This window comes from Rhinoraja longicauda, chromosome 44, assembly GCF_053455715.1.
Source record: "Rhinoraja longicauda isolate Sanriku21f chromosome 44, sRhiLon1.1, whole genome shotgun sequence".
In the NCBI taxonomy this organism is placed as follows: Eukaryota; Metazoa; Chordata; class Chondrichthyes; order Rajiformes; family Arhynchobatidae; genus Rhinoraja; species Rhinoraja longicauda.
In genome coordinates this window covers 8,367,761-8,391,739 of record NC_135996.1, presented here as the reverse complement: position 1 = coordinate 8,391,739, position 23,979 = coordinate 8,367,761, and the positions used below count along the sequence as shown (strand labels likewise).

At 48.2% G+C, this 23,979-nt stretch overlaps 1 protein-coding gene across 1 annotated transcript; it reads right to left on the bottom strand.

Annotated features, from left to right (window-relative positions):
- Nucleotides 1-1,920: 1,920 nt before the first annotated feature.
- On the bottom strand, nt 1,921-23,474 carry LOC144612413 (sialic acid-binding Ig-like lectin 13). The gene is made up of 5 exons (XM_078432032.1): nt 23,435-23,474; nt 17,472-17,840; nt 11,885-12,178; nt 9,473-9,754; nt 1,921-2,118 (listed from the first exon to the last, which is right to left on the bottom strand). Exons 1-5 carry the CDS (start codon nt 23,472-23,474, stop codon nt 2,009-2,011), a joined length of 1,095 nt encoding a protein of 364 aa, XP_078288158.1. The 3' UTR covers nt 1,921-2,008.
- Nucleotides 23,475-23,979: the final 505 nt, after the last annotated feature.

The window sequence follows — 23,979 nt, the reverse complement described above, 5'->3', positions numbered from 1 at the left end:
GATCCTGTCCCGGGGAAAGTGCGGCCTCTCCACCTGCACCACTCGTTACCTGGTGGCCATGGCAGCGGCCGATCTACTCACCCTGATCACCGAGGTCATTTTGCTTCGGATCCGATTCCATTACTTTTATCGGAGTTTCCTGTCCATCACCCCTGTGTGCAGTGTTAACGTTGTACTGAGGACTGCAGCTTCAGACTGTTCTGTCTGGTTCACCGTCACTTTCACCTTTGATCGCTTTGTCGCCATTTGTTGCCAGAAGCTGAAAACTAAATATTGCACCGGGAAAACTGCGGCTGCGGTTCTCGCAACAGCCGGCGTTCTGCTGTGTCTGAAAAACGTTCCCCGCTACTTCACACAGGAACCCTGGACAACCATCGACAATGTCCCGTGGGGCTGTGAAATTGTGGACAGTTATTTCACTGACCCCGGGTGGGTGGCATTTGACTGGATCGACACGGTTTTAACTCCGCTCCTCCCTTTCGCTGTGATCCTGCTGCTCAACGCTCTGACAGTCCGGCACATTTTAGTGGCCAGTCGGGTCCGTCAGGGGCTGAGGGGTGAGAGCAAGGGGGAGAAGCGCAGTGACCCGGAGATGGAGAGCAGGAGGAGGTCTGTGGTTTTACTCTTCACCATCTCCGGCAGCTTCATCCTCCTGTGGCTGACCAACGTTGTAAACTTCGTCTATTATCAGATCACAGGGATTGGAAATGATGGGAATGATTCTCAATGGATCTTTGAGTTCGTCGGGTATTTGCTGAGTAATCTCAGCTGCTGCACCAACACATTTATTTACGCGGTGACCCAGTCCAGGTTCAGGGAGCAGGTGAAGAGCGCGGTGAAATATCCGCTCACCTCAGCGCTGCGGCTCATTAATAAACCCGCGCCCTGAGCGCATCCCAGAGGGCGGCCGCAGTCTCTCCGCTCCGGGCTCCGGCTCCTCACATTCACCACCGCATCTTCCAGCTGTCAGTCCCGGGCGGATGATCCCATCGCCGGCCCCGCTCCGGGACCCCCAGCCCCTCACATTCACCCAATCGCCCCCTTGCTCAAAGATGCAGATTAAGCGGAAAAAATAACACCATTGCCTGTCATATATATTGATCATTTTTAATGACAGTCCCTGATCATTGAAGTGTTTATTTCAGTTTCTACCCCTCATTCTCCCCCTCCCCCCCCCCCCCCCCCTCCGCACTTGGGACCGGTCAGGGGTAGGGTAGGCCTCTCTCTCTCGCTCTCCCCTCCTCTCCCCCTCTCTCTCTCTCTCTCTCCTGTGATGAGGGGTCAGTATAGTATCCTGCGGCAGGGACGGGTCAGTATCTTGGGGCTGAGATGGCGATAGGGGGTGGGTCGGTGATTTGGGTGGCGAGGGTTCAGTGGGCAGGAGTGGGGGTGAGGGGAAGGGGTTGGTGCCCGGCACTGGGATAGTGGAGAGCTTAGTTACTTTTTAGTTTGTTGTCACGTGTGGGGAGGAGTTTGGATCCATGGGGAGAGAGGAGGGAAGAGATTAGGTCCATAGGCAGTGGGGCAGTGGGTAGAGTGTGGCAAGGAGTTTGGATGCATGGGGAGTGTGGTGGGAGGGAATGGGGAGGGGTTTGTGTCCATGGGGAGTGTGGGGGGAGAAAGGGAATGGGGAGGGGTTTGTGTCCATGGGGAGTGTGGAGGCAGGGAATGGGGATGGGTTTGTGTCCATGGGGAGTGTGGGGGGAGTGAATGGGGATGGGTTTGTGTCCATGGGGAGTATGAACAATGAGAGTGAATGGGATTGTGGGCAGCGCTGAGATTGTTCCCAGATGATGTTGTTTAGGCTGATGCGGATGAGGTATAAATATCAGCTCCAGGATACTTGGGCAATCTGCCCTGCCCCTCTTCCAAACACAGTGGTAGCAATCGGGGGGGTTTTCTGTTGGAGAGGGCCCTGATTTCACGCTGACGCAGTGTGTATTTCCCCTCTCCCTCGTGAGTAAATGGCAGTGAAGACATTCGGACAGTTTCCAGATCATCTCGCACCTCATTTGCTGCGACAACGCGCTGCCCAGAAGATTACTGTGACGACACCAAGGACTACGGCAAGAACGATCAGGGCCACGATGCATTTCCAAGACCTGTCCCAGCCACGTACTGAGGGGTGGAGAAAGGAGATCTGAGAAACAGCTCTGTGAAACAGACACCACAACTTAACCCCAACTCCCCCCCAGACCAAGCAGTGAAAGAGATTCTCCAGCATGCGGCTCTCCATTGGATTACATTCGGCCCATCTTGTCCTGCTGTCCCTATTCTCCTCGTCTATCAGAATGTCCAAACTCCCTCTAAATCTACTTCTACTGTGGCCTCAACCCGAGAGCAGTGAGTCCACCACTCACCTCTCTCTGAGCAAAGCCATGTCCCTCTGAGGTCCCAATGGCTGTTTACTGCTGATGGCCACCAGTTCTGCTCTTCGCCACACTCTGCCCACATCCATTACATCCTAACCCTTCATTGAATCGGAGTGGCACAGCACGGAAACAGACCCTTCGGCCCGACTCGTCCATGCCAACCAAGATGTCCCATCTCAGCAAGTCCCATTTGGCCCATTTCCCTCTGAACCTTTCCTATCCATGTATCTGTCCAAATGTTGTTATTGTACCAACTTCAACCACATCCTCTGGCAGTTCGTTCCCAGATACCAACCACCCTTTCTTTGAAAAAGTTGCCCCTCAGGTTCCTATTAAATTATTCCCCTCTACCTTCTAGTTCTCGATTACCCTATCTTAACTCACCTTTATATGATCACCCACCCCTCAGCCTCCTGTACTCCAAGGAATAAAGTCTGTGCCTGCCCAACCTCTCCCATGGACTGTATCTTTTCCAATACTCTTGGGATTAAATTCCATCAACCATTCCTCAGCCCACCTGCCCAACCGATCAAGATACTGATGCAAATTATGCCAACCATCTTCACTATCTGCAATGCCACCCACTTTTGTGTCATCTGCAAGCTTGCTCTCAACCAAATCATTGATATAGATGACAAACTGCAATGAGCCCAGCGTCGAACCCTGAGGCACACCACACCGCTGGTCACAGGCCACCAGTCTGAAAAATAACCTTCCACCATCACCCTCTGCTTCCTTCTGCCAATTTTTTCAACCCGAAATGTCACCCATTCCTTCTCTCCAGAGATGCTGCCTGCCCCGCTGAGTTATTCCAGCTTTTTGTGCCTGTTTTCTATCCATTCTGCTGTATCTGCCACAGGAGGCTGTGGAGGCCGCCAGTGGATTTATTTAAAGCAGAGATAGATAAATTCATGATTAGTACGGGAGTCAAAGGTTATTGGGAGAAGGCAGGAGAATGGAGTTAGGAGGGAGAGATAGATCAGCCAAGATTGAATGGCGGAGTGGACTTGATAGGCCGAATGACCTAATTCTGCTCCTATCACTTATGATCTTATGATAATGATCTCCTTAGATCCCATGCAAGCTAACCTTCCAGAGCAGCCTACCATGCGGAACCATTGAATGCTTTGCTGAGATCCATATATACCCGGAAGTATGAATGTCTTTTTTTCTTCTATTGTTAGCGTTTAGATGTATGTAATGACCTATTTTTAGTTGTGTATATGAGGGGGGGGGTGGGGGGTGCGGGGTGGGGGAAACCTTTAAAAAAAAATCTCTTCCTCAACGGAGATGCGACCTTTTTCCATGTGGTATCTCCGTTCGCGCTACGGCCGAACAACGTGGAGTTGGCGGCCTCCAGCTAGGATCAACCTTGAAGGCTCTGGTCGCAGGGCCTGGACTTGCCATCTCCACCTTCGCCGCGGGCTCTATGGACCGCAACATCGGGAGTTCGCAGGTCCCTGGCTGGCAACACGCTTTCGGGAGCTTCGACCGCCCCGAATCGTAAGTCTCGATCGACTCGTTCGCAGGACCTTCATCGCCGTGCGTGGCTCGGCCGCGGCACCTTCCATCGCCCGGTGGGGGCTCAGGGCCTTCATCGGCCTGCTCGGCTCGGCCCTGGGACCTTCATTCGCCCGTCGGGGGCTTCAAAAGTCGGGAGCCTCGATCGCCTCGAAGCAGCAGTTTGACTGCCTGACCGCGGGAGAACAGAGGAGGAGATAAGACTTTTCTTTGCCTTCCTTCACAGTGAGGGTGTGCCTGGAGGAATCACTGTGATGATTGTCAGTGTTAAACTTATGTAATTGTGTGTCTTGTGCTCTTTATTGTTTATGACTGCATGGTAACGACAATTTCATTCAAATCTATTTTTCAATGATAATAAAAGCAATTTGAATTTGAATTTGAAATCCATATATACGTCTACAGCTCTGCCCTCATTGATCTTTATTGTCTTCAAAGAATTCAGTCAGATTCCTGAGACACAACCTCCCACATACAAAACCATGTTGACCTTCCCAAATCAGCCCTTGTCCATCTAAACGCATGTATATCCTATCCCTCAGAATAGTCTCCAGTAACCTTCCGACCACAGATGTTGATCTCACTAGCCTGAACTTCCCAGCCTTTTCCCTGCGGCCCTTCTTCAATAGAGGCACGATGGATGACCAGGTCTTTGGCCCCTAATTCTAAAAAACTCTTATTTGGGAAAAAGACCATGTGCCTGAAGGCTTTGTGTCTCAATGCAAGGAGTATTCGTAATAAGGTGGATTCATTAAATGTGGAGATAGTTATTAATGATTATGATATAGTTGGGATTACGGAGACATGGCTCCAGGGTGACCAGGGCTGGGAGCTCAACATCCAGGGATATTCTATATTCAGGCGGGATAGACAGAAAGGAAAAGGAAGTGGGGTAGCGTTGCTGGTTAGCGAGGAGATTAACGCAATGGAAAGGAAGGACATTAGCTCGGAGGATGTGGAATCGATATGGGTAGATCTGCGAAACACTAAGGGGCAGAAAACACTAGTGGGAGTTCTGTACAGGCCACCTAACAGCAGTATTGAGGTTGGGGATGGCATCAAGCAGGAAATTAGAAATGTGTGCAATCTACATATAGATTGGGTGAACCAAATTGGCAGGGGTGCTGAGGAAGAGGATTTCTTGGAATGTTTGCGAGATGGTTTTCTAAACCAACATGTCGAGGAACCAACGAGAGAGCAGGCTATTCTAGATTGAGTATTGAGTAATGAGGAAGGGTTAGTTAGAAGTCTTGTTGTGCGAGGCCCCTTGGGCAAGAGTGACCATAATATGGTGGAGTACTACGGGTGCTGCACTGTAAGGAGTTTGTACGTTCTCCCCGTGACCTGCGTGGGTTTTCTCCGAGATCTTCGGTTTCCTCCCACACTCCAAAGACGTACAGGTATGTAGGTTAATTGGCTGGGTAAATGTAAAAAAAAAAAAAAATTGTCCCTAGTGGGTGTAGGATAGTGTTAATCTACGGGGATCGTTGGGCGGCATGGACTTGGTGGGCCGAAAAGGCCTGTTTCCGGCTGTATATATATGATATGATATGAGGATGGAGAGTGACAGAGTCAATTCAGAAACAAGTGTTAACTTAAAGAAAGGTAACTTTGAGGGTATGAGACGTGAATTGTCCAAGATAGACTGGCAATTGATACTTAAAGGGTTGACGGTGGACATGCAATGGAAGGCATTTAAAGATCGCATGGATGAACTACAACAATTGTTCATCCCAGTTTGGCAAAAGAACAAACCAGGAAAGGTAGTGCATCCGTGGCTAACAAGGGAAATCAAGGATAGTATTAAAACAAAAGATGAAGCATACAGATTGGCCAGAAAAAAGTAGCATACCAGAGGACTGGGAGAAATTTAGAGTCCAGCAGAGGAGGACAAAGGGCTTTATTAGGAAAGGGAAAATAGATTATGAGAGAAAACTGGCAGGGAACATAAAAACTGTCTGCAAAAACTTTTATAGACATGTGAAGAGAAAAAGGCTAGTTAAGACAAGTGTAGGTCCCTTGCAGTCGGAAACAGGTGAATTCATCATAGGGAACAAGGAGATGGCAGACCAATTGAACAACTACTTTGGTTCTGTCTTCACTAAGGAAGACATAAATAATCTGCCGGAAATAGCAGGGGACCGGGGGTCTAATGAGATGGAGGAACTGAGGGAAATCCAGGTTAGTCGGGAAGTGGTGTTCGGTAAATTAAATGGATTAAAGGCAGATAAATCCCCAGGGCCAGATAGGCAGCATCCCAGAGTGCTTAAGGAAGTAGCCCCAGAAATAGTGGATGCATTAGGGATAATTTTTCAAAACTCTTTAGATTCTGAAGTAGTTCCTGAGGATTGGAGGGTAGCTAATGTAACCCCACTTTTTAAAAAGGGAGGGAGAGAGAAAACGGGGAATTATAGACCAGTTAGCCTGACATCGGTAGTGGGGAAAATGCTTGAGTCAGTTATTAAAGATGTGATAGCATCACATTTGGAAAGTGGTGAAATCATCGGACAAAGTCAGCATGGATTTATGAAAGGCAAATCATGTCTGACGAATCTTATAGAATTTTTCGAAGATGTAACTAGTAGAGTGGATAAGGGAGAACCAGTCGATGTGTTATATCTGGACTTTCAGAAGGCCTTCGACAAGGTCCCACATAGGAGATTGGTGTACAAACTTAAAGCACATGGTATTGGGGGTTCAGTGTTGAGGTGGATAGAGAATTGGTTGGCGGACAGTAAGCAAAGAGTAGGAATAAACGGGTCCTTTTCGGAATGGCAGGCAGTGACTAGTGGGGTACCGCAAGGCTCAGTGCTGGGACCCCAGTTATTTTTCAATATATATTAATGATTTGGACGAGGGAATTGAATGCAACATCTCTAAGTTTGCGGATGACACGAAGCTGGGTGGCAGTGTTAGCTGCGAGGAGGATGCTAGGAGGCTGCAGAGTGACTTGGATAGATTAGGCGAGTGGGCAAATGCATGGCAGATGCAATATAATGTGGATAAATGTGAGGTTATCCACTTTGGTGGCAAGAACAGGAAAGCAGAGTATTACCTGAATGGTGACCGATTAGGAGAAGGGGAGATGCAACGTGACCTGGGTGTTATGGTGCACCAGTCATTGAAAGCAAGCGTGCAGGTGCATCAGGCAGTGAAGAAAGCGAATGGTATGTTAGCATTCATAGCAAGAGGATTTGAGTTTAGGAGCAGGGAGGTTCTGCTGCAGTTGTACAGGGCCTTGGTGAGACCGCACCTGGAGTATTGTGTACAGTTTTGGTCTCCTAATCTGAGGAAAGACGTTCTTGCCTTAGAGGGAGTACAGAGAAGGTTCACCAGATTGATCCCTGGGATGGCGGGACTTTCATATGAAGAAAGACTGGATAGACTAGGCTTGTACTCGCTGGAATTTAGAAGACTGAGGGGGGATCTTATAGAAACATATAAAATTCTGAAGGGGCTGGACAGGCTAGATGCGGGAAGATTGTTCCCGATGTTGGGGAAGTCCAGAACCAGGGGTCACAGCTTAAGGATAAGGGGGAAGTCTTTTAGGACCGAGATGAGAAAACATTTCCTCACACAGAGTGGTGAGTCTGTGGAATTCTCTGCCACAGAAGGTAGTTGAGGCCAGTTCATTGGCTATATTTAAAAGGGAGTTAGATGTGGCCCTTGTGGCTAAAGGGATCAGGGGGTATGGAGAGAAGGCAGGTACAGGTTACTGAGCTGGATGATCAGCCATGATCATATTGAATGGCGGTGCAGGCTCGAAGGGCCGAATGGCTTACTCCTGCACCTATTTTCTATGTTTCTATGTTTCTATGTTTTCATTGTATGCATGCCCCTGATGATCTTGTTACTTCAATAAGGTCACCCCTCAATCTCACACACTTCAAAGAAAAACATCTCACCCTTTCCAACCACTTGGTTGAATAACTCAAACCTGCAAACAACTGTGACGTTCAGGTGAATCTCTTCTGCATCCTTTCCAATTTAATGACATCCTTACATTAGCTGGCTGAGCAGAACTGCAAAGAGTACTCCAAGTGTGGTCTCACCAACAACATGCACAGTTACATCCCTCTTTCTACTCAATACCCCTGAGAATCCTGAATATCCTCGACTAACAGAACTTTAGGGATTTTTGGAGGTATAGGGACTGTTATTTTCCTCCAAAAGTGGCCTGACCAGCATTTTATAGAGCCTCAGCATTATTTTGTTTGGGCAGCTTGCAGCCCAGTGGTATAAATATTGTTTTCTCGAACTTCAAGTAACCCTGGCATTCCCTCTCCCTCCATCCCTCCCCCACCCTCCTTTTCACCCAAAAAACAGCAAACAATGGTCTGTCACCCATTCCTTCTCTCCAGAGATGCTGCTTGTTACTCCAGCTTTTTTTTGTCTATCTTTGATTTACACTGCTTATGCATTTGCTTCCTGCACAGAACTTTCTCAATCCCTGATTTAAAATGAATACTGACCTCTAATCCGTGCTGCATTCTAGTAAAAGCCTTCAAAGCCTCCACATCGTTCCAGTAATGGGGTGATCAGAACCACACACAATACTCCAAATAACCTGACCTGATATTGAATATTGACTTCTCTAACTTCAAGTAACCCTTGTTTTCCCTCTCTCTCCATTCCCTCCCCTCTTCCCAGTTCTCCGACCAGTCTGATTGTCCTCGATTACATTCTATCTCTGTTGAATGGCGGGACTTTCGTATGTTGAAAGACTGGAGCGACTGGGCTTTTATACACTGCACTTGAGAAGGATGAGAGGGGATTTTATTGAAACATATATGATTATTAAGGGATTGGACAAGCTAGAGGCAGGAACCATGTTCCCGATGTTGGGTGAGTCCAGAACCATAGGCCACAGTTTAAGAATAAGGGGTAGGCCATTTAGAACGGAAATGAGGAAAAACGTTTTCACTCAGAGTTGTAAATCTGTGGAATTCTCTGCCTCTGAAGGCAGTGGAGGCCAATACACTGGATGCTTTCAAGGGAGAGTTAGATAGAGCTCTTAATGATAGCAGAGTCAGGGGGTACGGGGAGAAGGCAGGAACGGGGTACTGATTGTGAATGATCAGCCATGATCACATTGAAAGGCAGTGCGGGCTCGAAGGGCCAAATGGCCTACTTCTGCACATATTATCTATTGTCGATTGCTTTGTTATCACCTTCTCCCAGCTAACAATGATCTATTCTCCATTTTCCTTGAACTCTTTCTCTTTTGTCTCATTTTCACACCTTGCACTTCTTTATCTACGTACCCCCTCTCCCCTGACTCAGTCTGAAGAAGGGTCTTGACCCGAAATGTCACCCATTCCTTCTCTCTCGAGAAATGCCTCCTGTCCCGCTGAGTTACTCCAGCATTTTGTGTCTACCTTATGTAATGACACACGCACACACATGTAAATGTGTCTAAGTGTGCACTTTGTGTCTAATATTTTCTAAGCCTCTTCATCTTACAAGGGGAGAGAGAGTGTGGGAGAGAGGCAGATATACAATAATGTCCCTGCAATGCATGACATATTCCACTGACTTCTCATTGATGTTCAGAGAGACATGAGCGTGTGTCTACTCACATTCTACGATGAGGGTCACAGTCTCCTCCCCTGTCCCCTGTTCATTCTCCGCCACACACTGATAGTCTCCGGCATCCTGTGGTGTCACCTGAAGGATTTTCAACCACAGCTCGTTGCTGGAACGTGTTGTGCTCAGCGTGACACCGAGGTGTCGCCACGTCAGGTTGGACGCTGGGAAACTGTGGACGGAGCAGAGGAGCGCCGCAGAGATTCCTTCCTTTACACTGACCCTGGAATTGTTCACGTTGTCGGGGGAAGTGATGGAGAGATTCTGCGGCACATCTAAAGACAAGTGAAGATTTAAATGTGAGCACCCACAGTGCACAGCAGGATTCCACGTGTGAAGTCTGCAAGCATTTCTATACCTTGTTCCCATTAAGACAAGATGTCAACATTCATGATAGACATAAAATGCTGGAGTTACTCAGTGGGTCAGGCAGCATCCCTGGAGAAATGGAATGGGTAAAGTTTCGGGTCGAGACTCTTCTTCATACTGATGTCAGGGGAGTGGATTGAACGTAGAAAGAATATCGTCGGAGACTGTAAGACTGGTGGGGGAACTGGGATGGGGAGGGGATGGAGAGAGAGGGAAAGCAAGGGCTATTTAAAGTTAGAGAAGTCAATGTTTATAACGCCGGAGTGTAAGCTACCCAAGCAAAATATGAGGTGCTGTTCTCCAATTTGCATTGGACCTCTCTCTGACAATGCAGGAGGCCCAGGACACAAAGGTCAGATGGGAATGGGAGTGGGAGTTAAAGTGCTGAGCGACCGGGAGATCAGGTAGGTCCAGGCGGACCGAGCAGAGGTTTTCAGCCAAACGATTGCCGGGCCTGCGCTTGGTCTCGCCGATGTACAGGGGTTGACACCTGGAACAGTGGAAACAGTAGATGAGGTTGGAGGAGGTGTAAGTGAAACTGAAAATACTGTCTGGGTCCTTGGATGGAGTTGAGGGGGGAGGTAATAGGACAGGTGTTGCATCTCCTGCAGTTACAGTTGAAAGTACCTGGGATGGGGATGGTTAGGGTGGAAGGGGACGAGTGACCAGGAAGTTGAGGAGGGAACGGTCTCTGCAGAAAGCATAAAGGGGTGGAGATGGGAAGATGTAGCCAGTAGTGGGATCCCTTTGGAGGTGGCGAAGGGTGAGGGGGGGGGGGGGGTGACGATTTAATAGGAATCTAAGGGATAACTTTTTCAGATGATAGGTGTATGGAAAGAGCTACCGGAGGAGGTGGTTGAAGCAGGTAATATCGCAACATTTAAGAGTTAGACAGGTATGGATAGGATAGGTATAGAACGATATGGTAGATGCAAAATGCTGGTAACTCAACGGGACATACAGCATCTCTGCAGAGAAGGAATGAGTGACGTTTTGGGGATGGGTCAAACGCAGGCAGGTGGGACTAGTGTGGATGGGACATGTTGGTTGGTGTGGGCAAGTTAGACCGAAAGGGCCTGTTTACACGCTATAAGACTCTATGACTTGATGAGTTCCTCCAACACTTTGTATTTTTGTACCTCTTATCAAAAGCTGTTTCATCACTCTGCCACATCAGAGAACGACAGATGAGCTTGTCAGGGTAACATTAATTTGATTAGTGTAGAAAGGAACTGCAGATGCTGGTTTAAACCACAGATAGACACAAAAAGATGGAGTAACTCAGCAGGACAGGCAGCATCTCTGGAGAGAAGGAATGGGTGACGTTTCGGGTTGAGACCCTTCTTTAGACTGAAAGGGAAAGGGAAACGAGAGATATAGACGGTAAAACAGAGAGATATAGAACAATGAATGAAAGATATGCAAAAACGTAACGATGATAAAGGAATTGTTAGCTGTCTGTTGGGTAAGAATGAGAAGCTGGTGCAACTTGGGGGGGGTGGGGGGATGAAGAGAGAGGTATTGTAGAGGTTACTTAAATCAATATTCATACCACTGAATTGTAAGCTGCCCAAATGAAATATGAGATGCTGTTCCTCCAATTTGCCTTTAGGCTAACAATGCAGGAGGCCGAGGACAGAAAGGTCAGTGTGGGAATGGGAGGGATAACTAAAGTGCTCAGCAACCAGGAGATCAGGTAGGTCCTATATCTCTCTACATCATCATCTTTGATGGCTTTCCGTCTGAAGAAGGGTCTCGACCCGGAACGTCACCCATTCTTTCTCTCCAGAGATGCTGGCTGTCCCGCTGAGTTACTCTGGCTTTTTGTATTAATTTGATTAGTATGGCTGTCAGGAGTTATGGGGAGAAGGCAGGAGAATGGGGTTAGGAGGGAGAGATAGATCAGCCATGATTGAATGGCGGAGTAGACTTGATGGGCCGAAGCGCCTAATTCTGCTCCTATCCCTCTAGCTTATATACCAGCACTGCTAATGGATTTTTGCTGTTCCTGCACAATAAATGATCTCCGTACTTACATTGCACAGTCAGTGTGAGTTTCTGCTCGGATGAGACAGTTGGGTATCTGACTCTGCAGGTGAGGTTTTGCCCGTGATGTTTGAGCGCTGGGGTCAGGGACAGAACAGAGGTATATGTCAGCGTGTCACCCCGCTGAGTTACGCTGTGTGAGGCTGACGGTGGTTCATCAGCGGAGGTGTCCCAGGTTAAGGTGGGTGCTGTTCCATCACACGTGGTGTTGAAGGAGCAGGTCACGTTCACAGGCTGACCTGCCACCATTTCAGCAGGGAATATCATGGGTTTATCTGTGAAATCTAACACAGAGAAACAGATACATTTAGTTAGATATCACTGGATGCATCGGTTCACATCAAAATCCAAGTCCCACATGAGAAAGGATGTTTTTACAAGGAATAGAAGTGTGAAAATGCACACCTCCAGATTACCAAGGACGAACCTCACTCCCTACTCCGGTCACTTCCCATTCTCTCCTCTCCCATCAGTCAAAAGGGAGAGAAGTGTGAAAACGCACACCTCCAGATTCAGGGACAGCTTCTTCCCAACTGTTATCAGGCAAACGAACCATCCTACTACAATCAGAGAGCGGTCCTGAACTACTATCTACCTCATTGGTGACCCTCAGCCATACACTGTAAACGGCTCAATTGTAATCATGTATTGTATTTTCGTTGACTGGCCAGCATGCAACAAAAGTGTTTCACAAATGACAATAAACTAAACATGTGACAATATACTAACTGAAAAAACTGACTATCACCGCGTGCATCGGTTCATATAGAAATCTCACACCCACAAGGAGATACAATGGGAAGGGGAGCTTGAAAAGGCCAGGGGTCAGTAATGTTATGTGTAGGAAGGAACTGCAGATGCTTATTTAAACCAAAGATAGACGCTAAATGCCACAATAATCAGCGGGTCAGGCAGCATCTCCGGATAGATGGAATGAATGACGTTTCAGATCGAGACCCTTCTTCAGACTGAGTCAGGGGAGAGGGAGATACGGAGATAAAGAAGTGTATGGTGTGAAAACTAGCCAAAGGGGATGAAGATCAAGGAAAATGTAGAATAGATAATTGTTAGCTCGGACATGGTAACAACAAAGAAAAGAGAGATAAAATGTAAACAAGGTTAGCAGACTGGTTGGAGAACTGGAAAAGGGGAGGGGATGGAGAGAGAGGGAAAACAAGGGCTACTTGAAGTTGGAGATGTCAATATTCACACTGCTGGAGTGTAAGCTGCCCAAGCGAAATATGAGGTGCTGTTCTGCCAATTTGCGCTGGGTCTCACAGTGGAGGAAGCCCAGGACAGAATGTCCTGTTATGATGGCCTTTGATCAGGTAGATGGGGGACAGAGTTCTCCACTTTGGACTGTTAGGATAAGACAGTTATTGTTTAGTTTGGTTCATTGTCACATGTACTAAGGTGATAATATCAGTGCAAAAACTGGAGGGGTCACAACGATCCTGATGCTGTGGTGTGTGTGTGTGAATAGGGAATGTGTACAGTCCATGTTTCTCCCCACTAACTACTGAACATCTGTTGTTTCAGTTGAGTTCATTGTCACGTGTGCCGAGGTACAGTGAAAAGCTTTTGTTGCATGATATGTCCGAGGTCTCCTCCATTGTTAGAGTGAGGCTAAACGCAAATTGGGGGAAAAGCATCTCATATTTCGCTTGGGCAGCTTACAGCCCAGTGGTATGAATATTGATTTCTTGAATTTCTTGAATTTTTGATTTTGATTTCTCTCACTTCAGGTAGCCCCGGCATTTCCTGTCTCTCTATCCCTCCCCCACCCAAGTCGCACCAGCTTCTTGTTTTCACCCAACAGCCTGTTTCCTTTATCATCAGTAATTCTTTGCATATCTTTTATTCATTGTTCTTTATCTCTCCACATCATCGTCTATATCTCTCCTGTCCCTTATCGCTAACCAGGCAAAGAGAGGTCTCGACCCGAAACGTCACCCATTCCTTCTCTCCAGAGATGCTGCCTGTCCCGTTGAGTTAGTGCAGCTTTTTGTGTCGATCAGCAGATAAACAATACATGATTACAATCGAGCCATTTACAGCATAGATACGTAACAAGGGAATAACGTTTAGTGCAAGGTAAAGGCAGCAAAGATATGATACGATAGAACTTTATTTATCCCGGAGGGAAATGGGTCTGTCAATAGCCAAAAGACACAATGACAAGGCATTGAAAGTTTCATGTGCATTATAATACTAATGAAAATAAAGTGGCCAGTTATTGTGCAGCACACATATAATATTGTACAAACATTGGGCAGAGGCAGTGGGGTAGCTCTGCTGGTGAGGGACGAAATTCAGTCCCTTGCGGGGAAAGATATAGGGACTGATGAGGTACAGTCACTCTGGATTGAGTTGAGGAACTGTAAAGGCAAGAAGACACTAATTGGTGTTATCTACAGACCTCCAAATAGTAGCCCGGATGTAGGGTGTAAGATGCAGCAGGAGTTAAAACTGGCATGTAACAAAGGTAATGCCACTGTGGTGATGGGGGATTTCAATATGCAGGTAGACTGGGAAAATCAGTCTGGACCCCAGAATGGACCCCAAGAAAGAGAGTTTGTAGAGTGCCTCCAAGATGGATTCTTAGAGCAGCTTGTAATGGAGCCTACCAGAGAAAAGGCAATTCTGGATTTAGTGTTGTGCAATGAACCAGATTTGATAAGAGAACTCAAGGTAAAGGAACCGCTTGGAGGTAGTGATCATAATATGATTAGTTTTAATCTGCAATTTGAGAAGGATAAATCGGAGTGTCAGTGTTGCAGTTGAGCAAAGGGGACAATGAAGGCATGAGAGAGGAGCTGGCCAAGGTCGACTGGAAAGGGATCCTAGCAGGATTGATGGTGGAACAACAACCATATAACCATATAACCATATAACAACTACAGACGGAAACAGGCCCGTTCGGCCCTACCAGTCCACGCCGACCACTCTCTCTGACCTAGTCTCATCTACCTGCTCTCAGACCATAACCCTCTAATCCCCTCTTATCCATATACCTATCCAATTTACTCTTAAATAATAAAATCGAGTCTGCCTCCACCACTTCCACCGGAAGCCCATTCCATACAGCCACCACCCTCTGAGTAAAGAAGTTACCCCTCATGTTACCCCTAAACTTTTGTCCCTCAATTCTGAAGCTATGTCCCCTTGTTGGAATCTTCCCCACTCTCAAAGGGACAGGAATTTCTGGGCATTATCCGGAAGACGCAGGATAATTTCATTCCAAAAAGGAAGAAAGATTCTAAGGGGAGTAGGAGGCAACCGTGGCTGACAAGGGAAGTTAGTGATTGAATAAAACTAAAAGAAAAGATGTATAACACGGCAAAGAGTAGCCGGAAGCCAGAGGATTGGGAAACTTTCATAAGACAACAGAAGGTAACAAAATGGGCAATACGGGCTGAAAAGATGAAGTGCGAGGGGAAGCTGGCCAAGAATATAAAGAAGGACAGTAAAAGCTTCTTTAGATATGTTAAGAGAAAAAGAGTAGCAAAGTCAAATGTGGGTCCCTTGATGGCAGACACGGGTGAAATTATTATGGGTAACAAGGAAATGGCAGAAGAGTTGAACAGGTACTTCGGAACTGTCTTCACTAAGGAAATCATAAACAATCTCCCAGGTGTACTAGAGGACAGAGGATCTAGGGGGTAGAGGAACTGAAATAAATTTTCATTAGGCGAGAAATAGTATTGGATAGACTAATGGGACTGAAGGATGATAAATCCCCTGGGCCTGATGGTCTGCATCCCAGGGTCCTCAGGGAGGTGGCTCTAGAAATAGTGGATGCAATGGTGATCATTTTCCAATGTTCAATAGATTCAGGATCAGTTCCTGGGGATTGGAGGATAGCTAATGTTATCCCACTTTTCAAGAAAGGAGCGAGAGAGAAAACGGGGAATTACAGACCAGTTAGCCTGACTTCGGTGGTGGGAAAGATGCTGGAGTCAATTATTAAAGAGGTAATAACGGTGCATTTGGATAGCAGTAAAAGGATATGTCCAAGTCAGCATGGATTTATGAAAGGGAAATCATGCTTGACTAATTTTCTGGAATTTTTTGAGGATGTGACAAGTAAAATGGATGAAGGGGAGCCAGTGGATGTAGTGTATCTAGACTTTGATAAGGTCCCGCACGGGGGATTGGTGACTACAATTAAAGCACATGGTTTTGGGGGTAGGGTGTTGACATGGATATAAAATTGGTTGGCAGGCAGAAAGCACAGAGTAGGAGTAAACGAGTCCTTTTCAGAATGGCAGGCAGTGGCGAGTGGAGTGCCGCAAGGCTCGGTGTTGGGGCCACAACTGTTTACCATATATATTAATGATTTGGAAGTGGGAATTAGAAGCAACACGAGCAAGTTTGCGAATGACACAAAGCTGGGTAGCAGTGTAAATTGTGAAGAGGATGTTAGGAGGTTGCAGGGTGACCTGGACAGGTTGAGTGAGTGGGCAGATGCGTGGCAGAAGCAGTACAATATAGAAAAATGTGAGGTTATCCACTTTGGCGGCAAAAACAAGGAGGCAGATTATTATCTCAATGGAGTTAGGTTAGGTAAGGGGGAGGTGCAGCGAGACCTGGGTGTCCTTGTACACCAGTCACTGAAAGTTGGCGTGCAGGTACAGCAGGCAGTGAAGAAAGTTAATGGCATGTTGGCCTTCATAACAAGAGGATTTCAGTATTGGAGTAAAGAGGTTCTTCTGCAGTACTGGAGTAAAGAGGTTGTGTAGGACCCTGCTAAGACCACATCTGGAGTATTGTGTACAGTTTTGGTCTCCTAATTTGAGGAAGGACATCATTGTAATTGAGCCAATGCAGCGTAGGTTCACGAGATTGATCCCTGGGATGGCGGGACTGATATATGAGAAAAGATTGAAAAGACTAAGCTTGTATTCACTGGAGTTTAGAAGGATGAGAGGGGATCTTATAGAAACATACAAAATTATAAAAGGACTGGACAAGCTAGATGCAGGAAAAATGTTCCCAATGTTGGGCGAGTCGCAGAACCAGGGGCCACAGTCTTAGAATAAAGGGGAGGCCATTTAAAACTGAGGTGAGAAAAACTTTTTCACCCAGAGAGTTGTGAATTTGTGGAATTCTCTGCCACAGAGGGCAATGGAGGCCAAATCACTGGATGGATTTAAGATAGAGTTAGATAGAGCTCTAGGGGCTAGTGGAAACAAGGGATATGGGGAGAAGCAGGCATGGGTTATTGATTGGGGACGATCAGCCATGGTCACAATGAATGGCGGTGCTGGCTTGAAGGGTCGAATGGCCTCCTCCTGCACCTATTTTCTATGTTTCTGTGAAATAAAAATGTCGAGTGGAAATTTGTGAAATGTAAGGATGTAATGCAGGATACGGGATGTGCAAAGATGGGGTGGCGGAGGGGGGGGGGCGGGTCAGTCTACCCCATGACAGAAGGGGCAGGAGCTGTACAGTTCGATTAAGGCTAGTCTGAGGGTCACCAAAGAGGTAGATAGTAGATCAGCAGTGCTCTCTGGTTATGGGAGGACGGTTCAGTTGTCTGATAACAGCTGTGAAGAAGTTATTCGGAGCACTTACCAGTAACATGGAGCTGTGTTGCAGGGTGGTAGTTGTAATGATTTTGGCCGTCGAAGAAATCAACTCTGAAAAAATAAGGACCTGCATCTTCCTGCGTGACGTTGTCTATAACCAGGGAACAGTCGTTGTCTCTCAGGACCCCTGACAGCCGGGTCCGATGCCGAAACTTTGGTGCTACCATGGTGTGATGCTCGGAGAACAAGGCCACAGATGTAAAGTCCTGCCTCTCACTGTTAAACCAGATTCCAAACCGTGATTCATTGATCAGATTTGACGGGTAACTGTAGTTGCACGGAATCCGTGCACACAAACCATTCTGCGCTGTGACAACTAGTGGAGTGAATGAACTCCATTCCCCCGACATCACGGCTGAGGAGAGAAGGAACAATCTTCAGCAGTCTGTCAGTTCACTGGACTCACTTTCCACACCGTTTATCCTGCGCTGTGGATCAGGTCTGTGCAGAGTGGATGAGAGCGGCATGGTGGCACAGCAGTAGAGCCTCCCTCCTCACCGCCCCCCCCCCCCCCCCCCCCCCCCCACAGCATGGCGCTCCCTCCTCACGCCCCCCCCCCCCCCCCCACACCCCCACAGTGCGGCGCTCCCTCCTCACCGCCCCTCCCACAGCACGGCGCTCCCTCCTCACCCCCCCCCCCCCACAGCATGGCGCTCCCTCCTCACGGCCCCCCCCCCCCACACCCCCACACCCCCACAGTGCGGCGCTCCCTCCTCACGCCCCCCCCCACACCCCCACAGCACGGCACTCCATCCTCACCCCCCCCTCCACAGCACGGCGCTCCCTCCTCACCGCCCCCCCCCCACACCCCCACAGTGCGGCACTCCCTCCTCACCGCCCCTCCCACAGCACGGCGCTCCCTCCTCACGCCCCCCCCCCCACCCCCACACCCCCACAGTGCGGCGCTCCCTCCTCACCGCCCCTCCCACAGCACGGCGCTCCCTCCTCACGGCCCCCCCCCCCCACACCCCCACACCCCCACAGTGCGGCGCTCCCTCCTCACGCCCCCCCCCCACACCCCCACAGCACGGCACTCCATCCTCACCCCCCCCCCCCACAGCACGACGCTCCCTCCTCACGCCCCCCCCCCCACCCCCACACCCCCACAGTGCGGCGCTCCCTCCTCACCGCCCCTCCCACAGCACGGCGCTCCCACCTCACCGCCCCTCCCACAGTGCGGCGCTCCCTCCTCACCGCCCCTCCCACAGTGGGGCGCTCCCTCCTCACCGCCCCTCCCACAGTGCGGCGCTCCCTCCTCACCGCCCCTCCCACAGCGCGGCGCTCCCTCCTCACTGCCCCTCCCACAGCGCGGCGCTCCCTCCTCACCGCCCCTCCCACAGCGCGGCGCTCCCTCCTCACCGCCCCTCCCACAGCACGGCGCTCCCTCCTCACCGCCCCTCCCATCCCTTCACTTCCCAATAGGGAGTCCGCAAGCCCCATAATCCAGCCAGGGGTGGAGGGGATCGGGCGGGAGCCGCAAATGAAGGTCGCTCAGGTGACCCCAGAGCCTGTGAGCTCCTCCACTCCAAAGTAAAGGAGAACTCTCTCTGGAGTGGAGGGGAAGGGGGAGAAACGGGAATCTTCCAGGGGGGACGTGAGTACCATGGTGGAGTAGAAATAGGAGGAGAGTAGAAATAGGAGGATGTTACAGATGAATACGTGGCTTGAAAAATGGTGCAAGGGGGAGGGATTCAAATTTCTAGGACATTGGAACCAGTTCTGGGGGAGGTGGGACCAGTACAAACAGGACGGTCTGCACCTGAGCTGGAATGGAACCAATGTCCTTGGGGGAGTATTTGCTACTGCTGTCGGGGAGGATTTAAACTAATATGGCAGGGGGGTGGGAACAAGAGCAGAGAGACAGAGGGGTATAAAGTGAGGGTAGAGACAATAGGTAGCAAGGTGAAAAGTAAAAGTGGCAGGCAGACAAATCCAGGGCAAAAATCAAAAAGGACCACTTTGCAACATAATTATACAAGGGGTAAGAGTGTTATAAAAACAAGCCTGAAGGCTTTGTGTCTCAATGCAAGGAGTATTCGGAATAAGGTGGATGAATTAAATGTGGAGATAGTTATTAATGATTATGATATTGTTGGGATTACGGAGACATGGCTCCAGGGTGACCAAGGCTGGGAGCTCAACATCCAGGGATATTCTATATTCAGGCGGGATAAACAGAAAGGAAAAGGAGGTGGGGTAGCATTGCTGGTTAGAGAGGAGATTAAAGCAATGGAAAGGAAGGACATTAGCTCGGAGGATGTGGAATCGATATGGGTAGAGCTGTGAAACACTAAGGGGCAGAAAACACTAGTGGGAGTTGTGTTCAGGCCACCTAACAGCAGTAGTGAGGTTGGGGATGGCATCAAGCAGGAAATTAGAAATGCATGCACCAAAGGTGCAGCAGTTATAATGGGTGACTTCAATCTACATATAGATTGGGTGAACCAAACTGGCAGGGGTGCTGAGAAAAAGGATTTCTTGGAATGTTTGCGAGATGGTTTTCTAAACCAACATGTCGAGGAATCAACGAGAGAGCAGGCCATTCTAGACTGGGTATTGAGTAATGAGGAAGGGTTCGTTAGCAGTCTTGTTGTGCGAGGCCCCTTGGGCAAGAGTGACCATAATATGGTAGAGTTCTTCATTAGGATGGAGAGTGACAAAGTCAATACAGAAACAAGTGTTCTGAACTTAAAGAAAGGTAACTTTGAGGGTATGAGACGTGAATTGTCCAAGATAGACTGGCAATTGATGCTGGAAGGGTTGACGGTGGACATGCAATGGAAGGCATTTAAAGGTCGCATGGATGAACTACAACAAGTGTTCATCCCAGTTTGGCAAAAGAACAAACCAGGAAAGGTAGTGCATCCGTGGCTAACAAAGGAAATCAAGGATAGTATTAAAACAAAAGATGAAGCATACAGATTAGCCAGAAAAAGCAGCATACCAGAGGGAGAAATTCAGAGTCCAGCAGAGGAGGACAAAGGGCTTAATTAGGAAAAGGAAAATAGATTATGAGGGAAAACTGGCAAGGAACATAAAAACTGACTGGAAAAGCTTTTATAGATATGTGAAGAGAAAAAGATTAGTTAAGACAAATGTAGGTCCCTTGCAGTCGGAAACAGGTGAATTGATCATAGGGAACAAGGAGATGGTAGACCAATTGAACAACTACTTTGGTTCTGTCTTCACTAAGGAAGACATAAATAATCTGCCGGAAATAGCGGGGGACCGGGGGTCTAAAGAGATGGAGGAACTGAGGGAAATCCAGGTTAGTCGGGAAGTGGTGTTAGGTAAATTAAATGGATTAAAGGCAGATAAATCCCCAGGGCCAGATAGGCTGCATCCCAGAGTGCTTAAGGAAGTAGCCTCAGAAATAGTGGATGCATTAGTGATAATTTTTCAAAACTCTTTAGATTCTGGAGTAGTTCCTGAGGACTGGAGGGTAGCTAATGTAACCCCACTTTTTAAAAAGGGAGGGAGAGAGAAAACGGGGAATTATAGACCAGTTAGCCTAACATCGGTAGTGGGGAAAATGCTAGAGTCAGTTATTAAAGATGGGATAGCATCACATTTGGAAAGTGGTGAAATCATTGGACAAAGTCAGCATGGATGTACAAAAGGCAAATCATGTCTGACGAATCTTATAGAATTTTTCGAGGATGTAACTAGTAGAGTGGATAAGGGAGAACCAGTCGATGTGTTATATCTGGACTTTCAGAAGGCCTTCGACAAGGTCCCACATTGGAGATTGGTGTACAAACTTAAAGCACACGGTATTGAGGGTTCAGTGTTGAGGTGGATAGAAAATTGGTTGGCGGACAGTAAGCAAAGAGTAGGAATAAACGGGTCCTTTTCGGAATGGCAGGCAGTGACTAGTGGGGTTCCGCAAGGCTCAGTGCTGGGACCCCAGTTATTTATAGTGTATATTAATTATTTGGACAAGGTAATTGAATGCAACATCTCTAAGTTTGCGGATGACACGAAGCTGGGTGGCAGTGTTAGCTGCGAGGAGGATGCTAGGAGGCTGCAGAGTGACTTAGATAGATTAGGCGAGTGGGCAAATGCATGGCAGATGCAATATAATGTGGATAAATGTGAGGTTATCCACTTTGGCGGCAAGAACAGAAAAGCAGAGTATTACCTGAATGGTGACCGATTAGGAGAAGGGGAGATGGAACGTGACCTGGGTGTCATTGTGCACCAGTCATTGAAAGCAAGCGTGCAGGTGCAGCAGGCAGTGAAGAAAGCGAATGGTATGTTGGCATTCATAGCAAGAGGATTTGAGTTTAGGAGCAGGGAGGTTCTACTGCAGTTGTACAGGGCCTTGGTGAGACCGCACCTGGAGTATTGTGTGCAATTTTGGTCTCCTAATCTGAGGAAAGACGTTCTTAGAAACATAGAAAATAGGTGCAGGAGTAGGCCATTCGGCCCTTCGAGCCTGCACCGCCATTCAATATGATCATGGCTGATCTTGCCTTAGAGGGAGTACAGAGAAGGTTCACCAGATTGATCCCTGGGATGGCGGGACTTTCGTATGAAGAAAGACTGGATAGACTAGGCTTGTACTCGCTGGAATTTAGAAGACTGAGGGGGGATCTTATAGAAACATATAAAATTCTTAAGGGGTTGGAGAGGCTAGATGCGGGAAGATTGTTCCCGATGTTGGGGGAGTCCAGAACCAGGGGTCACAGCTTAAGGATAAGGGGGAAGTCTTTTAGGACCGAGATGAGAAAACATTTCTTCACACAAAGAGTGGTGAGTCTGTGTGAAGGTAGTTGAGGCCAGTTCATTGGCTATATTTAAGAGGGAGTTAGATGTGGCCCTTTTTGCTAAAGGGATCAGGGGGTATGGAGAGAAGGCAGGTACAGGTTACTGAGCTGGATGATCAGCCATGATCATATTGAATGGCGGTGCAGGCTCGAAAGGCCGAATGGCCTACTCATGCACCTATTTTCTATGTTTTTATGTTTCTAAGACTCCCAAACTCTGGTTCCGGCCCCCGGTCCTATGCTCTGGAGGGGATTCTGGGGTGGGCGTTGATGAGGACCACTCGGGCGCAATGGAGCAGTAGGAGATTCCTGTTGGGAATGGAGTCCCATGCAATGCTCCCGAGGAAGCCCAGGAGAAACCCACCCAGGACAAGGCGTAGAGCATGCCGGTGGAGTCAGGGACAGTCAGCAGAGAGGGGGTAGGGGACACCAGCCCTTCTCTCCCTCAAGACCTGGCTCCAGAGAGACTCCCTGAGTCTGGTGCACCAGAGTCCACTCTGGGCCCCACTGGTGGTGGGATAGACGCCCTGCGGATACCCTCGAGGAAGGAGCCAACGTGAAGAGTAGTGGTGTGTAGGATACTGGTTGAAACTGATGATAGACACAAAATTCTGGAGTAGCTCAGCGGGACAGGCAGCATTTCTGTAGAGAAGGAATGGGTGACATTTCAGGTTGAGACCCTTCTTCAGACTCAATGTTACGAGAAAGGGAAACTAGAGAGGCGGTAATGTAGAGAGATATAGAACAAATGAATGAAAGATACACACAAAAAAACGACGATAAAGGAAACAGGCCATTGTTAGCCGTTTGTTGGATGAGAACGAGAAGCTGGTGCGACTTGGATGGGTGGGGGAGAGGGAATGCAGGGGTTATTGGTGTTAAAGAAATCAATATTGATACCGCTGGGTTTTAAGCTGCCCAAGCGAAATATGAAATGCTGTTGCGCCAATTTGCATTCGGCCTCACTGACAGTGGAGGAAAACTAGACCAGAAAGTTCAGTGTGGGAATGGGAACGGGGAATAAAAGTGTTTGGCAACTGGGAGATCAGGTAGGTCCAGGCGGACTGAGCGAAGGTGTTCAGTGAAACGATCGTAGCGGCCCCAGCAACAACCCCTGTGGAACTCCTCTAGCCATTGGCAGCCAACCAGTAAAAGCCCCCTCGCCCGCTACTGATGGTACCATGGAGAAGGGAGAGGAGGAAGCATGATCTCCCGATCATTGTCCGAACCAAGATATCCCGTCAGTTACCCGATCTGGAAGAGAAAGTGATTGCAGTAAAACTCCAGCACCCGATGTAGTTGATTCGCTGTGTAGGAACAAGCTACAGATGCTGGTTTAAACCGTAGATAGACACAAAATTCTGGACTAACTCACTTAGCCCGCCACTAACGATGGCCTACTTTCTTTGTCATCGTTACTTTTATTGCATAACATTCTTTTTTTTAGTTTTTAGAGATACAGCATGGAAACAGGCTCTTCGAGCCACCGAGTCCACACCGACCAGTGATCCCCATACATTAACACTGATGTACACACTCTATGGACAATTTTACACTCGTACCGAGCCAATTAATCCAGTGCGTCTTTGGAGTGAGGGAGGAAACCGAAGATCTCGGGGGAGAACCAGCATCTGCAGTCCCTACCTACAAACTTTCCAGATTATTTATTTTGTCGGACCAACAGAGGTCACGGCCTCCGAGTCCAACAGTACCGGAACGTTCAGC

What these genes read in the sequence shown, in the direction of transcription:
- LOC144612413 (XM_078432032.1), bottom strand. Translation starts at nt 23,474, where the DNA reads ATGATCGGGAGATCATGCTTCCTCCTCTCCCTTCTCCATG. An exon ending in CCTCCTCTCCCTTCTCCATG is followed by an intron (nt 17,841 to 23,434) that starts GTACCATCAGTA and finishes TTCTCTCCTCAG; the next exon opens with CCGTGATGTCGGGGGAATGG. An exon ending in ACTCACACTGACTGTGCAAT is followed by an intron (nt 9,755 to 11,884) that starts GTAAGTACGGAG and finishes ACTTGTCTTTAG; the next exon opens with ATGTGCCGCAGAATCTCTCC.